At 44.6% G+C, this 17,826-nt stretch overlaps 1 protein-coding gene across 6 annotated transcripts in view; it reads right to left on the bottom strand.

The window, feature by feature from the left end:
• dacha (dachshund a) overlaps positions 1-17,826 on the bottom strand; it is a 468,304-nt gene that overhangs the window by 114,271 nt on the left and 336,207 nt on the right. For 5 of the 6 annotated variants that reach the window (XM_038774441.1, XM_038774442.1, XM_038774446.1 and 2 more), the window contains one exon: positions 4,205-4,377. The exons of the other annotated variant lie outside the window; for it this stretch is intronic. In XM_038774441.1, coding sequence (XP_038630369.1) covers positions 4,205-4,377 — 173 coding nt within the window. The remainder of the gene's footprint in view (positions 1-4,204; positions 4,378-17,826) is intronic. 6 annotated transcript variants of the gene reach the window in all.

The raw sequence follows: 17,826 nt of genomic DNA, 5'->3' as shown, positions 1-17,826 counted from the left end.
CCCCTAATGATGATTGTGGATAAAAAGGTCACTGCCCATTGCAGATAGTGGTGGTTTTATTTTTGTGTCCAACTATCATAGCAGCCAGTACCAGTTGTGACAGGTTTATAAAGGTTAAGGCAGTGGCATTATCTTTGTGCTTCTAGCAATGGTGCTATTCTCCAAAAAGGCTTGCAACATTACATCCTGCCTCTGCAGGAAATATTTTCTGTACTGCAAAATGTTCTTTCTGACTGCTGTGATTTGGTCTCCATGTCATATTCTCAGCAGATTTAAAGAAAATAAACAATTTCCCAGTTTTAAAAATTGAAAGCTGTCAAATGCTATAGTCTGGTAACTACTCAATAATGTTATCCTAGGCTATGAATGCTATCAATTACTGTTATTTTAATGTATGCCTGAACCCATTGCTTTGCAAGAAGAAGCCATCTTTCTGTTCTGTTACAATGTACTTAGAGACAAAAAACAGGTGCGCATCCCACTTTAAAACTAAAGTTGTGGATTTTTTTCCCTGAATTGCTGTACTCTCCCTGTTCACAGCCTCTCTATTGATATTTCTTTAACATAACTGCAATGGTGCAGTGGTAAACTTTGCACATTGGAATTTGTGACCTCATGAAGGCAGAGGAAAAACGGGATGTTCTCTTGTGCCCCCTGCTGGCAACTTCAGAATGCCGGGAGCCAGTCACCTGTCAAGGAGGTCTGGTGGCACAGTGGCGGTGTCCCTACCTCTGGATCAAAAGCTCCAGGTTCAAGTTGGCCCCACAAGGAATGTTCATAATTCTGTTGAATGGGCTGATAATCAAATCAGGAATGCTTCCACATTGTCCCCCAAAGGGTAAAAAAGTGTGTGAAGATGGACTTTAAAAAAAATCACTTGCCAGCTGTCCCCCTTCCCTGGTCGTTCCCCCCCCCCCCCCCCCCCCCCCATCCCCCACAACCACAAATAACATAGACCAGAAAGACCAAGGGGGAGAGAGAACAGAGAGGGCTCAGAGAGTAACTGCTTCCTAACAATTCTTTGAAAGGAATCACCACTGCAGATTCTTGAAACAATTCTACCACAACATATGCTATAGATTGATGACACAACAGCATCATCCTCTGTGAGGAAAAGGAACCTTTAGTCACGAAAACTATAAGCCATAAGATTTTTTTTTCTAAATTTAAGTACCCAATTCATATTTTTCCAATTAAGGGGCAATTTAGCGTGACCAATTCACCTACCCTGCACATCTTTGGGTTGTGGGGGGAGACCCATGCTGACATGGGGGGAATGTACGAACTCCACATGGACAGTGACCCGAGGTCGGGATCGAACCTGGGTTCTCAGGGCCATGAGGCAGCAGTGCTAACCACTGCGCCACCATGCCACCAAGCTATAAGAGCTAACAATTACAACTGCAACCCTACTCAGCCGGATACACACCATAATGAACTGCAATGGTTCAGAACCTTTAACTCGAGTTCTAAAGTTCTAGAGTTCAATAACTAACGTTCAATTAAGTTATGGCTTTTATTCTCGATGGATAATTAGCCCAGCAGTTCATTTAGTAAGACGAATCGCCATTGCAAAAGTTTTTTAAAAAATTCTAATCTATAGCAAAAAATAATTATTGACTTCACTCATTAAATTTGGCAATAGATCTTTCCTGCATCCTCTGCTCAGAAATGTTTTGTTCTGTAAGTTAAAGTGCGAGTTGGTGATGGTATGGTGAGGGCAACAGGATGTGTGGGAGCTTGGTAATTGATGGGAATGAGAAACAGACTGAGAAAAAACTAAGAAGAAAGATCAAAGTGGGTGAATTCAATGTTACATCAGGGACAAGGAGGGGAGGAAAGGGAAAACAGAGATAAAGGATACAAAAAGAATAACATTTTGACATTTTTAAAATCTCCAACAGCAATTTACTGCTTGAAAGAATGAGGCTTCACACTTTTTAATTGTTCGCTCTCAGGGCCAGAGAGGTTGATAGGAAAGCATTAACTATTAACCCAACATCAAAAGGGTACTTATGCTTCTAATTACTAGCCATCACTTTCTGTGGGAAGTTGAATGGATAGTTAATGGAGAAATGTAGCAACTTCATGAAATTTACAAGGATTTCAAGGGAAAGATGCCACTTTTGCAATGTTAATGGCAGAACAAAGCAAATTGTCCAGCAACTTATGGCAAGCCACACTACATGGGTTGTTGCTTTCTTGCCATTACTAATTGCATTCATCATTATTTTTTCAGCAAATTCCAGTCCAGTAACCCTTTCTTAAAAACAAACTGCCCATTCAATATTCAGCAACTTAATTAAGAAAACCATGAAGAAAAGGCTGAGGGGAAATCTTCAATATATTCTGAGATATTTACAAATAAAAATGAATGCATCTTTGAGCAATAACTTCAATGTAACCAAACTTCTCTTCTACGGAAACTGACCATTCTTGTCTGCCCAAACCTGGGACTATTTTGTAGATGTGTTGACCATGGATTAACCACACACACACCTGGAATAGTTTGAACAGTTTGGTCCCCTTATCTAAGGAAAGATATACTGACATTTGAGGAAACCAAGAGAAGGTTCACTAGCTTGATCCCAGGTATGGAGGGATTTTCTTATGAGGGGCTGAGTAGGTTGGACCTGTACTCATTGGAGTTTAGAAGAATGAGAAGCAACCTTATTAAGACGTATCAGATTCTCAGGGGCTTGACAGTGTATATGCTGAGAGGTTGTTGCCCCTTGTGGGAGAGTCTAGGACCAGAGGGCATAATCTCAGACTAAGTGGTCTCCCATTTAAAACAGAGATGAGGAGGAATTTCTTCTCTCAGAGGGTAGTGAACCTGTAGAATTCTTTAGCACAGTGAGCTGTAGAGGGTGGGTCATTAAATATGTTCAAGGCTGAGATGGACAGATTTTTAATCAGTAAGGGAATCAAGGGTTATGGGGATGAGGCAGGAAAGTGGATCAGATCAGTCATGATCTCATTGAATGGGGAGCAGACTCGATGGGCTACTTCTGCTCCTATATCTTATGGTCTTACACATTGAAACAACTTTATCCACAAACTTGTATATCGACACTTGTCATCGTCTTGGGGGCTTGAAATTTAGTTGTCCAAACTGGGAAATCCCAATAATCTCAGTTAGGTAATGTCATACCTTTACTGATATCAACCTCCTGGAGCAGTGCTAACATATGCTTTACTTCAAGGAGCCACGCCAACTCGTGAGCAGACGTCCTACATTGTTATATCAGAACTGCGATGGGAGTACTTGAAAGGACAGGATATTTAATCATTAAACTGAAGATTCCAAGAAAAATGCTCCTCTTTTTCAAATTATACAGGTGGCTGGGTATACGTACTGGAAGTTTCCCTAGATTTTCCTTCTTTTAAGGAATGACCTCTTATGTCCCGGCGCAATGATATTTTCCCACTTTGCCTCAAAATAGTAGTTCACCCATTTCTAGACCCGAAGGGGAGGAAATTGCAGAGCAACGATGCGCTCTTGCACACCTCCTTGTGGGTCAGTTACAGAATAACATGTTCGGGTGTGTTATTATCCATCTCAAATTAAGGAAGGTATATTAAATGATGAAGAGAACAAGAGGTGGGGAAGCAAAAATTCCAAAGTGGGTTGTGGTGAAGAAAAGCAGCAGTTGAAATTAAGAAATAAAGAATCTTTTAGCTATCAGCCATTTGAAGCTAACACTATCTATCCTTCCGACCCCACGCCCGCTGCCCCCATGCACCTGACCATTAATGAGGATAAAACAAGAACATAACAAGTCAAATCTAACTGCACCATGTAATATACAGTACTGGTTCAGTATAGATAAGGGAACTGAAAAATGACTGTTGTTCTTGATCGCTCCTTTAGGAAAAGCCCAACAGTTTTTTGTTATATATCAGGCTTATGTGTGTGTTCAGTTCTCTGTACCCTGGATTTAAATTCAAGTTTACAGACCGCACATTTCAGGTCAGCGTACAGTACAATTGATTTGTGATGTATTCTATTATTTGGCAACTTAACCTTGAGCCTTAAGGTTTTTCACACCCATCATTCTCAAGTAATAAGTCAGGTCACATTTGGATGTGGAATAGCCTTTAGAAAATTAAAATCGTTCATCAGTTTTGTGATTGATTATGAAAGTAAACAAAATCCTGATTACCAATTATTTCCACACAGAGATTACAATGTTTTCAGGCTTACCTTAATAACAGAAGCTCCTGCTCGGGAAAGGGGACTGTGCATTTGGGCTGCCACTGCCATGTTAGCTATGGTGCTGAGGTGACTCATCTGGCTCATTGCCATGGTAACCGATGCAGGAGGTAGGCTGACAGGGATGAGGGGGTGGGGCATCATCATGAATGGCAACTCTAATCCTTTTATATAGAAAAAAAAGGTTGTATGCATTAATGTCTTTCTTTTCTGCTTTACTGTGACCATCATTCTATCTCTAATTTAACACTTTGTGGTTATTTTAAAGTGAAAGGAACAAGTATCTGTAACAACTCTTAAATATCTGACAAAAATGTTGAGACACGTTTTAACGTTCTATAGTGTGGAGTAATTTATTAGCTAAGTCGTACCTGTGGACATTTGTTCTACTTGGTTGACTTCTAACTGGCATCTCAATAAATGGAGGATCTAATGATTCCTTAAAACCTGACGACCCCCTTAGCAGATATTTCACCCACCCAGGAGGCCTATATTGATCAGGAGTATACATTTTTTTTGTTACCTTCATTTTACATACCTGGACCCTAATGAGCAAACAATTTTGTGTAAGCACTTTCCACAAGAAGATATAAATACGTGCATCATCCCTGGCACCACTTTCATGGGAGTCACAACTAATATTGTCGCTGAAGTTGAAGTTGCACGTAACAATAACAAAATTTCAGATAACAGTTATGACTGTTGATATCAGCAATGACATTCTGGGATCTCGTCCTTAAGCGCTCATGTTTTTCTTTGATATCCCTGGCATAATGCAATGCTTAACTCCCACATTATAATGGTTCTGTTACTTTCAAGCAAACCTTAAGTTGAGGCCAGGTTAGAAAAAAGGGAAAAGGTTTCTTGCGATGGTGCTGTAAATGGTTTAAAGGTACTAACAATGTCCCTTTAAACATAGTTTTTTTTTTGTTTCTCGTAATGTTTATTACATTTAAAAGACAACCAACCACAGAGTACATGTACTTTATACACCTAGAACTATGTTCAATGGATGATCATTTTCATTCCTGGTGAATCAGCTCGATTTTTAAAGTGGGGTGGATTTGGAAACAGTGATACATAAGCTCTGAATTTTGAAACGTAACAATTTTAAAAAAATAATTGTATTCAAAACTTTATGGCAATATAATATAAGATGGATGCCTCAGGTTAACCTATATAAATGATCTGCAAGCAGGGACAGAGTGCAACATAGCAAAATTTGCAGATAATACTAAAATAGCGACTAGGGACTTTTCACAGTAACTTCATTTGAAGCCTACTTGTGACAATAAGCGGTTTTCATTTCATTCCAATAGGTGGGAAAGCAGGCAGTGAAGAGGAGATAAAGATTTTACAAACAGATATAGATAGGTTAGGAGATTGGGCCAAAATTTGGCAGATAGAGTTTAATGTAGATAAGTGTGAGGTTATCCATTTTAGCTGAAAAAATAGAAAGGCAAATGATTATCAAAATGGAAAGCAGATACAAAATGCTTCTGGAGGGGTCGGGATGTCTTTATTCATGAATCACAGAAAGATCGGTATGCAGGTACAGCATGTATTTAAAAAGGCAAATGGAATATGAGTGTTTATTGCAAAAGGACTGGAGTATAAAAGTAGAGAAGTGTTGTAATTGTATTGGATGTTTGCAAAAGGTCTCGCATATAGTGTCCTGTTTTGGTCTCCTTATTTGAGGAAGGATGTGGTGGCATTGGGGGCAGTTCAGAGGAGATCCACCAGATTGATTCCAGGGATGAAAACATTGATGAATGAGGTGAGATTAAAACGCTTGGGTCTATACTCGCTGGAGTTTAGAAGGATGAGAGGGAATCTGATTGAGGCATGTAAGCTACTAAAAGGGATTGAGAAAGTAAACATAGACCAAATGTTTCCCCTTGTAAGGCAATCTAGAATGAGAGGTCACAGATATAGATTGAGTGCCGGTAGATTTAGAACTGAGATGAGGAGGAACTACTTCTCACAGAGAGTGGTAAATTTGTGTAATACCCATAGTGCAGTGGAATCTGTGTCATTAAATAGTTTAAAGAAGGAGATAGATATATTTTTGATTTTTAAAAATGGGTTAAAGGGATGAGGGGAACAGGTAAGGAGATGAATTTCAGAGCAGGATGAAATCAATGACCAATCAATGATCTGATTGAATGGTGGAGCAGGCTCAAAGGGCTGGATTTCCTACTTCTGCTCCTAATTCCCAAGATCCAAAATAAAAAAGAACACAGTCAAGAGTTAGGAACACACGGCACGGTAGCACAGTGGTTAGCACTGTTGCTTCACAGCGCCAGGGTCCCAGGTTCGATACTCGGCTTGGGTCACTGTCTGTGCGGACCGTTCTCCGTGTCTGCGTGTGTTTCATCCGGGTGTTCCGGTTTCCTCCCACAAGTCCCGAAGGATTTGAGTACTATGATTTTTTATGTTTGGTCATTCTTTGTGTTTATATTTTTGTGCAAGGTGGTCGTAAAGTGGGGGCGGGCACGTTGTTATGTTTATGGGGCTTTTTGCTGGTTTTATCAGGGTGAATTTGGGGGTTATTTAGTGCATTGCTTGAACTGTTTGAGGGAGGGGATTTGGGTGTGGTTCTTTGTTTTCTCGCTATAATGCTTGGTATTAAAGTTGGGTAGGGGTTGAGGGGCTGTTTATTGATCCATTGTGTCAAAGACTTGGGGGTGAATTCTTCACCTCCCCAGCTGCATGTTCCTCGGATTGGCGGCATCGGGATTCTTTGTTCCCATCGCCGGCCAATTGTATTTCCTATTGTGGCCACCCCACACCACCAGGAAACTTGTGACAGGGGTGCACTACCGGTGGAACGGAGAATCCCATCAGCGGAGAATTCACCCCATTGATTTTTACCCCAGGTGGGGGTCACTTTGCCAACAGGTTTGCTAGTTAATGGGGAAAAAGTGGGGGAGATGGCTGCAGCTGGTTACTTATGGGGAGGGAGGTTCTTTTATTTCCAACGGTAACAAGCTTAGGATTTTTTATGCCTGTTTTGCTGGAGATGGGGCACGGGGGTTTTTTGGTTCTCAGTGGGGTGCTTGTCTGGTATGCGGGTGGGGTGGGGCCGAGCAGTGGGATGGAGAGGAGTTTGGGAGGGTGTTTGCTGATGGTGCAAGTTCTATTGTTTTTGAACTGACTTGATGGGGGTGACGGTGACTCACGGGGGCAATACAGCGGACCCTCGGATGTGGGGTTGGGGTGGCCCCATGTCCAATTGGATACATGGAATGTGAGGTGGTTAAATGGATCAATTGAAAGGTCACGGATATTTACTCATCTGAAAAGTTTGATGTGGTTTTTCTACAGGAGACCCTTTTGAGAATTAGGGATCAGAGAATCCCTACAGTGCAGATCCACCCGATCCCTTTAGTCCATCGTGTCTGCACTGGCCCTTGGAAAGGTCACCCTACTTAAGCTCCGGAGGAAGATTTGACAATGTTACAATTTTTGGATGGATTGACCATCCTGGAGGTGGAACGGGAAAGAAGATAAGAGCTGGAGGCACCAATTGGACAGGAGGAGATCTTGAACTGTATTTGTTTAATACAGGTGCGTAAAGCACTGGATCCGGATGGATTCGCTGTCGAGCTTCATGTTCTGCTGGTTCCACGTCTGTTGGATATGCTCAACTATTCTCTGTCCCGGAGGTGTTGCCAGCCACACTGATGCAAGCATCGGTCTCCTTGATCTTGAAAAGGGACAAGGATACCACGGGGTGTGGGCCTTATCGACCTGTTTCTCTGATGCTGAGCTGTTGGTTAAGGGTTGGCAACTTGATTGGAGCCCTGCCTGCTGGGGGTGATTTCGGAGGAGCAGACAGGGTTTGGCAGCTGTTGGCCAACATTAGGAGACTCTTGAATATGGTGCTGTCGCCCTCCTCAGTAGCTGAGCCAGAGGCAATTATTTCGCAGGACGCGAAAAAAGCTTTTGATCGGATTGAGTGGAGGTACCTTCACGAGATTATGGGGTGATTTTCTTTTGGGCCCAAATTTATATCTTGGGTTAAGCTTTTGTACAGTAGCCCCACTGCGAGCGTCTGTAGCAATGCCCTGAGCTCAGGGTACTTTCAGCTGAAATGGGGTACGAGGCAGGGGTGCCCACCATCCCCATTATGTTTGTCTTCGGAATTGAGTTGAGATCATCTTCTAAATGGAAGGGGATAGAGCAAAGAGGGACGGGGTTGCCCCTATATGTGGACAATTTGTTGTTATATATTACAGGCCTTCTCTCTAATGTGAGGAAAACAATGGACGTGTTCAGAAAGATTGATTTCTTGTCAGGATATAAGCTAAACCTGGGCAAGAGTGAATCTATTCTGGTGAACCTTCCTGAGGAAGCTACCATTTCGTCTGGCCAGGACTAGTTTCTGTTATCTGGGAATTCGGGTGGATACAGACTATGAAGATGAATATTCTCCCAAGGTTTTTTCTAGACTAGTGTCTCCCAGTCTTTCTTTCTAAGGCTTGCTTTGGTAGGGTCATTAAGTTAATATCTACATATGTTTGGGAGGGTAAGATTCCTTGGGTTTATAGGGCATTTTTGCAAAGGGATAGACACTACATAATCTGATGTGTTATTACTGAGCGACAAACATTGATAAGGTCCGGGGGTGGTTTAAGGATCCGGGCTCTGTATGGGGGCGGATGGAAGACGCTTTGTGCATATGGTTTACTCTGAGGATTCTTCTTACCACTCCTCTCCTGTTCTCCCCAGTAAGATTCACATCGATCCCAGTGGTAGTAGCCTCTTTGAGAATTGGGTATCAATTCAGGTGGCATTTTCAATTAAGTTCTATGTTGCTGTTGACGCTGATTTGTGGGAACCATAGTTTTGTACTGTCTGGTCTCGATTCAACGTTCAGGGCATGGGAGAGGGAGGGGGTGGAGAGGTTTAGGGATATGTTTTTGGAGGGTACCTTTGCTGGGCTAGGAGAGAGTTTAGAGAAGCTCCAGCTCCTGAGAGGGAATGTATTTTGATATTTCAGGTGTGAAAGTTTGTACTTAAGAAGCTTCCTTTGCTTCCCCTGGTGCCAACTCCTCCGCTTATGGATAGGGTCCTGTCCTTGGATGAGCTAGGGGAAGGAAGGATCGCAGATAGTTATGGGCGAATGTTGACGACGGAGCAGGCTGCATTGGAAGAAGTAAAGAGGACGTGGGGGGCGAGTTGGGCCTGGTCTTTGAATGGGGGGGATGTGGAGTGAGGCTCTTCATAGGGTCAACTTCACCTCCTCGTGTGCAAAGTTACGTTTGACACAATTCAAGATGGTGCTGAGGGTACACTTGACCAGGGCGCGTACGAGTGGGTTCTTCTCAGGTGTGAGCGGTGTTCCAGGGGGATGGCAAACCACATGCCCATGTTTTGGTCCTGCCAAAAGCTTGATGATTTTTGGGTTTCCTTTTTTGAAACAAAGTCAGGGATTCTGGGTGTTAAAGTGGAGCCGTGCCGATGGTGGGCATTTTTGGTGTGTCGGGCTTGCCTGCACTGCAGGAAGGGAAACAGACAAATGTCTTGGCCTTCACCTCTCTAGTAGCTCAGTGGCAAGTCTTACTCAGTGGTCGTCCAGTTCTTTATGGGGGAGAGAGATAGTTTTGGTATGAAACTGGATTAGGATGGGCGGTGTTGCATTGGGAATACTTTTGTAATAATGAAAAGTTTGTTTGAATATTTTGTTATAAAAGAAAATTCTTGAATAATAGTTTTTTTTTAAAAGAACCTCTGACCTGGTGTTTAAGAAGGAGATCCTGAAACTTATCAACTTGGGACACGACCAGAACATATGAGGCTGATTGCCGCCCCCCCTAGCTCCACCCCCCCACCCACCCCCGAGTACACTGCTCACAGCTGACATCCATCCCTGAAAAAATACACTCATCCTCGCCTTGGTCAGATGAGCCCTGTGCACCACCTTGAACTGGATCAAACTGAGCTGAGCACAGGAGGACATGGAGTGTGTTAAGAGCCTCACTCCACACCACCTCATCCAAATTAGGACCCAATTTACCCTCCCATTTTGTCTTCACCCGATCCAACGAGGTCGACTCTGCTGATAGGATTAAGCCATAGATACCCGAAGTACTCTCCCAACAGACCCGGCTAAAGATAAAATCCTCTTCAACAAGGAGGAGGGTGGTGTCAAGGGAAATGAATGAATAGTCTTCCGCAAAAAATCACATATGTGGAAATATCAAACAAATTAGTCCCAAGGAGTTGAAATTTTACCAATAGCTCCTCAAAGCTGGCAAACCGTCCCTCCATGGACAATTTCCAGATCCTTCCCCTCCCATGACCTAAATGTCAAGTCAAAACTCGTCGGCACAAAGAGATGATTACCACAGTTAGGGACCAACAATGACATAGAGCGAAATTTAAAATGTTGTCTGAATTACTTCCACCTCCTCAACGTGGACATCAAATTCAAATAAAATCTCACAGGATGGAACGGAGGTGAGGCAGTTACTAAGGCACCCAAACTAGAGCCCTTACAACAACTCCCCTCCATTTGTCCCCGTATGGTACTTGGAACCTTAAGCCACCCAGCGCTTTCCCACTATTGGCACCCGATAATAAAACAACAAATTAGGTAAAGCTAAACTATCTGACTGTCTATCCTTGTGGAGAAATTCCTTACAGATCCTTGGGGTTTAGCCTGCCCAAATAAAAGAGGACATTAACTCTAATAAAAAAGGATTTAGGGAGAAAAGTGGAGACACTGAAAAATAAATAAATTTTAATCGTCTGAACCCTGGCCGCCAAGGACAGGTGGAGGTTATCCCACTTTTGCAACTCGGATTTGACCCCATTCACCAGACTAGCATAATTTAATTTATGAAGCGAGGCCCAATCATAGGCCATCCAGATACCCAGATAACAAAAGCTAGATTTGGCAAGGCAAAACGGTAACATCCCCAGATTGGCTCTACTCCCCAGAGGATTAACTGGGACATATTTGCTCTTATCCAGATTCAACTTATACCCAGAGAAGAAGCCAAAACACCAAAGTATTTTCATTATCACATTCACAGTGGAGTCTGGGTCCGTAATGGAAAGCAGATCATCTGTGTACAAGGACACCGTATTGCTCCTTCCCTCCCCGACTTATCCATCCCCTTCAACCTGTCAATGATCTCTGTGCCATGGCCAATGATTCAATCACGAAAGCAAATAGAAGCAGAGATAGTGGACTTTCCGGTCTCGTACCTCTGTTCAAGAAAAAAAATTCCCAGAGCTCAAGGCATTAATGTAGACACTAAAAGTAAACGATCCCAAGAAATAGGGTGGGATTCTCCAATAATAGGGCTATGTCCCTACTCCAGTGTGAAAACATGGGCGAATCACTCTGGACTTTCCTGAAGAAAGTCCAGAGTGATTCTCCTACCTGGAGGGGGCTAGCAGGGCCCTGGAGTAGTCCTCACAGCTCTGGCTGCTGATACGGGGCCCTGCACATCCAGTCGGGGGTTAGCGAATGCGCACAGCGGCGGCCTGCGTCGGACGCCACGCGCGACATGGCGGACACACCCTGCAGATCTGCACCAAGAAGATAGGGACCCCCGAGATTGCATGTACCCGCGGATCGGTGGCCCCCGATCGTTAGCCTGGCCATCTGTGAGGCCTCCCCCCTCCCCCCGTGAAGGATCTCCCTGCCCCCATCAGGGCGGTCGGCGGCTGAGCCCGCAGCCACCACGCCGAGTTCCCGATGAGTGGGACCATGAGGGAACCACACTGTCGGGAACTCGGCCAGTTACACTTGGAGAATCGCCGTGGGGGCCTCTGTCAATGGCCCCCTACCCGCGCTGCGTAGACCCCGCGTGCGTGATTCCGCGGGAGCAGCATCGCGCCAGATTTCTGCGTAGGCGGCCATTCCCCGCCCCTGCGCCGATCGCGATTTTGCCGTGGAGGCTTGGAGAATCCCGCACAGGAACCTTTGCCCCAAACCAAACCTCCCAAGAATCTCAAAGAGGTATCCCACTCCACCCTAACAAACACTTTTTCAGCGTCCCTGGACACAATCGCCTCTGCTTTGGAACAGGAGATAGGGAAAGAACGATATTTAACAGCCGATGTTTATTGGCTGACAATTGCTGTCCCTTAACAAAGCCTGTCTGGTCTTCTGCGATCATATCTGGCAGGTAGGGCTCCAATCACAGCGCAAACACCTTTGCAAGCAATTTAGTGTCCGTGTTCAAAAGCGACATGAGTCGATACAACTCAAATTCCATAGGATCCTTGCCCTTCTCCAGGATCAGAGAAATACAAGCCTGTGTAAGTATAACGGACAATAAGCCCCAGGACACAGGATCATTGACGTGTCCAATATTAGTCGGAGCGCACATGCGCAGATCCACGGCGCCCGTTTGATGGCGGTATCGGCAGCTGGAGCTTCATGAGTCACTCCAGTGCCATGCTGGCCCCCTGTAGGGCACAGGATCGCTGCTCCTGGGGACCAGTTGACGCAGTCATAAAACGCGACGGCGTTTACGACGGCATCAACACTTAGCCTCAGGATCAGAGAATCCTGCCCTATTATAGTCCCCATAACAATCATAATGCAAAGAACACACCTCATAGCATTAAGACCCCCACAACATCAAGAAGCAATCATCCCACCCAAGAACAAAGAATACAAACACATATGTACAAGGAACTCTAACAACTCTCCAGACCCACTTGCCAACCTCCAATTACGAAAATCCTCGTAAAAACACAATCAACACGAACTGAGACATGTTTTTTTTTACAAAGGCATCCGCATCCCCCGTTGCATCAAAATAATAGTTCCTCATCTCAAAAGTCACTTGGAGCCAGGCTGGGTACACCACCCCAAACCGAACTCCACTCTTACATTAGGCCACTTTGGCCTTGTTAACCATCACCCACTTCTTTGCCAGTTCTGCATCCAATGGCCTGGTAAATCCCAATGGTGTGACATTCCCATTTGCAGTCATGATGCTCCATAGCCCATTTCAGGATCCTTTCCTTCTCCTGGAATCTGTGGAACTGCTCAATAACAGCCATTGGGTAGGGGCTTCTGCTGGAGTGGCCAATGGGCTCGACCAGCTCTGGAGGGGATGTGCAACCCCACGATTCTGGCATTCTGCCTCCTAGAGTGGTTCTCCAGATCTTCTACCTTGATCCTCAGTGCTTTATTTTCACCGGCCATCAGGGAGATCTCAGCTTCCAGTGAGACAATCTGGTCGCTGTATTTCGAGAGTGCCATCTCTACATCCTTAATTGCCGTGGAGGACTTTTCTAACTTTGACCGAATAGGAGCCAGGGCATCCTCAATGGACTTACGAAGGGCCCCAGGCACAACGTCCACTGCTTCTCAAATTCCACCAAACAACCGCAAGCATGTAAGCCGTTATTGGAGTCACAGGAGCCTCGAGAAACCTCCAAATCTGTCAATAAATTTCTGTCAACTATTTTCTTTGACCTGGTCTTCCTTGGCATTTCCCTTATGTGGGCACCTAATACCATCAATCAGATGGGATTTGACACAAAAATAACCCCAGAAACTGAGAAAAAAGGGCCAAAAAACAGGTCATCCTTCAACATTCAGGAATGTTTGATTTTCTGGTGCGTGATTCCTCCCTACATGCCGCCATCGGAAGTCATTTTAAAACGTAAGTTTATTGGAATTATAAGGGGACAGTTAGTGTCATGTTTCATTTGACATTTTACCAGAAAATCAAACCTTCCTCAATGTTGAGGGATTATCTAGTGCCGGCCCACAATAGTGGAAGTTATACTCGATAACCCACCTGCAGCTAGACATCAAATTCTGAACCGAAGTTGGCTGGGTACTGTTTACTTGGGCAAATACTGGTGATCAGAGGCACGAGGCAAATTCTCCATTAATTGGAGTCTCTAACAGTACTAGCTGTATATTTATTATCAGAGACAGCATCCAGCAACCAGTATTTACATCATGCACTTAACCTAGAAAAATGTGCCAAGACTATTGACATAAATGTAAATAGATGAAATGCAATGATGAACGCGATTAACTAATGAGTTATCATTAAAACTTTACCAGTTTTCCAAGTATTCCTCTAACTGCCCAAGGGTACTTTTTTGTTAAAGTGCCCATTCTATTTTTCCAATTAAGGGGAAATTTTAGCGTGGCCAATCCACCTATCCTGCAGATCTTTGGGTTGTGGGGGTGAGACCCACGCGCACATTTACAGAATGTGCAAACTCCACACAGCCAGTGACCCAGGGCCAGGCTCGAAACCGGGTCCATGGCGCTGTGAGTTAGCTAACCACTGGGCCACCGTGCCGCCCGCCCAAGGTACATTATTGTCCTTCTAATTTAATTTATGTAATTTATTGTCCTTCTAACCTATTTATTTATTGTTAAATTCTAGTAAAGCAGGTCTTCAAAGCAATATTGCAAAGTTTTGTAAGATTACTTGAGAGATGAGCTCAGTAAAGCTCCTTTGGGAAACTTCCATCTTTCCCTCTTCATATGCGGATAGCATTATAAATGTTGTTCATACTAGATAAAAGGAAGTTCCACTTTTCTTGTACTTGTATGTCAAGAAGAATCAGCTTCTATGGCTAAAAACCAGGCATGGAATGCAGAATAACAGAGTTTAAATGAGATTGACAGGACAAGCTTTATTGTTTTTGGAAGAGTAGAAGCTTTATTCTAAAGTATATTCAAATTGAAGAAAGCTCCTTCTGATGGGATAATACCTCAGTTTGCATACATTCATGTGGCGCTGCGTCCTGCAAACAGCTGATGCATCCAACTACAAAGCCTGCAGGTTAAAACAGTCAAATTCTGAATAGGTAAGTAGATCTCCGGGTTTAACTAGTCATGCACTTGGTTTCCACTGTCAGATTTGAATTCAAATCAACCACAATATTCTTCATTTGAAGTTGTTTGGAACCTTAATTTCTATATCATAGTTTAGTAGATGGACAATAATGGACCATGATGTACTTTGTACACAGCATCTGGCCTACTTTATACTGAAGTCACAATACAAAAATTCTGATTTATGGTATTTGGAAGGCAGCAAAGATCATATCCACATACGATCCAGAATCGTACTTACAAATGCTCCAATCATCCTCTTGGCACTCAGTTAACCAGCGTGAGCCATTTGTTGCGGGGTCATAAAGTTCAAAATCCTGTCTGAGCTGAGACGATCAATACAGACGGAGAAGTAAATAACCAACGGGAGACCTTTGTCAGGATATATTTACTGCTGAGCCTATTGGAAACAATTGGTGGGGTTCATGGAGTAACCTAACAATCTCCCCAAACATTGCTGGAGGGCAGGCAGAAAAAGCACGCATTGCAACCTTTACCATTCAAATTCAGCTGCAGCTCTGTGAACAAGGCTGAAACCCAGGTTCTCTTTTTTTATTCAAACTTGTATCAAAGTAGGTTACAGCAAATAAATACCCCGGGAAAGATTCTTCCCAACAATCAACGATACAGTCTGTACAGAGTTTTCTCCTTTTTCACCACCCCCCATCACCCTGCGACAAACAGCTCCTCAAATACGGTCACAAACATCCCCCACCTTTTCTCAAACTCCCCTGCTGAGCCCCTGAACTCATACTTTATCTTCTCTAACCGCAGTAAGTCACACAGGTCACCCGACAATGCTGCTACCCCCAGTGGCGATGCCGACCGCCACTCCAGCAAAATTCGGCGCCGTGCAATCAGCGAGGCGAAGGCCAAGACATCGGCCTTCCTCCTCTCCATGAGTTCCGGCTTCTCTGAAACCCCAAATATCACCGCAAAAGGGTCTGGGTCCACTCCCTCCTCCACTGTCCTAGCTAAGATCGCGAACACTCCCAACTAGAATCTTCCCAATTTATCACAACGCCAAAACATGTGCGCATAATTCGCTGTCCCTTGTCCACACCTCTCGCACTCATCTGCTACCTCCTGAAAGAACCCACCCATTCTCGCCCGAGTCATATGCACCCTGCGCACCATCTTAAACTGCATCAGGCTCATCCTTGCACAAGAGGAGGTCCCGTTTACTCTTCGCAGTGCCTCACTCCATACTCCCCAATTGATCTCTCCATTCCCAACTCCGCTTCCCATTTCTCCTTGATCTTCACCACCCGCTCGCCTCCCTGCTCCCCAGCCACTTATATATATCCCCAATTCTTCCCTCCCCTTCCACATCCGGAAGCAGCAGTCGCTCCAGCAGGGTGTATCCCAGCAATCTAGGGAACCCCTTCCAGACCTTTCGTGCAAAGTCCATAACCTGTAGATACCTGAACTCACTACTCCTTGACAGCTCTACCCTCTCCCTTAGCTACTCCAGACTGGTGAACCCTTCCTCCAAATACATTCCTCACCTTGACCATCCCCACTTCCCTCCACCTCCTGTATACACTACCCCCCCCCCCAAACCCGGCTCAAACCCATGATTCTCGTACAGCGGCGTTAGCACCGACATCCCTTCCACCCTAAAATGCCTCCTCAGCTGATTCCATATCTTCACCGTGGACTGCACCACTGGAGTCCCTGAATACCTACTCGGAGCCATTGGCAATGCTGCCGTCACCATAGCCCTCAAACTAGACCCCTTACAAGATTCTTCCTCCAGCCCCTTCTCCTTCCCACCACTGCCACACCTTGTCCACATTCGCTGCCCAATAATAATGAAGCCAGTTTGGCAAAGCCAACCCCCTCTGCTGCCTCTGCCTCTGTAGCAGGGTCCTCCTCACCCTCGGCACCTTCCCTGCCCATACAAAGTCAGAGGTGATTGTGTCTACTTTCCAAAAAAAGGCCTTTGGTATAAAGATTGGGAGAGCCTGAAAGATAAACAACAACCTCGGCAGAATATTCATTTTCACCACTTGGACCCTCCCCGCCAACGTTAAGTGCAGTGTATCCCACCTCTTAAGATCCTCCATGGCCTTCTTCACCAGCTTCATTAAGTTCCACTTATGGAGCCCCGTCCAATCCCTCGCTACCTGAATCCCCAAGTACCTTAACCTATCCCTCGCTACCGTAAATGGAATCCCCCTAAATTAGCCGGCTGTGCCAGCTCATTCACAAGGAATACCTCGCTTTTCCCTACATTCAGATTGTATCCCCAGAACCCTCCAAACCTCCCCAACAGGCCCATAATCCTTTCCATACTCTCCAACGGATCTGAAACATACAGCAAGAGGTTATCAGCCTAGACCAGGGGTGGGCAAACTTTTCCGTGCAAGGGCCACATTCAGAAATTCACAATTCACAAAGGGCCGCATAGTATATTAAGTAAAATAATTACTTCACCCGGTTATGATTCTGGGTGCCTCATATAGAACATAGAACAGTACAGCACAGAACAGGCCCTTCGGCCCTCGACGTTGTGCTGAGCAATGATCACTCTACTCAAGTCAACGTATCCACCCTATACCAGTAAGTAACCCAACAGCCGCCCCCCCCCATTAACCTTAAAAAAAATTTTTAAAAAAAAAAAATTTTTTTTTTTTTTTTTTTTAATGACTTGGTGGGCCGCAGAAATACCTTTGGCGGGCCGCATGCGGCCCGCGGGCCGTAGTTTGCCCACCCCTGGCCTAGACTGACACTCGATGCTCCCTCTGTCCCCTCATTATCCCCTGCCACT

This window comes from Scyliorhinus canicula, chromosome 17 (assembly GCF_902713615.1).
Source record: "Scyliorhinus canicula chromosome 17, sScyCan1.1, whole genome shotgun sequence".
Classification (NCBI taxonomy): domain Eukaryota; kingdom Metazoa; phylum Chordata; class Chondrichthyes; order Carcharhiniformes; family Scyliorhinidae; genus Scyliorhinus; species Scyliorhinus canicula.
This window is presented reverse-complemented; position numbering and strand designations above follow the sequence as displayed.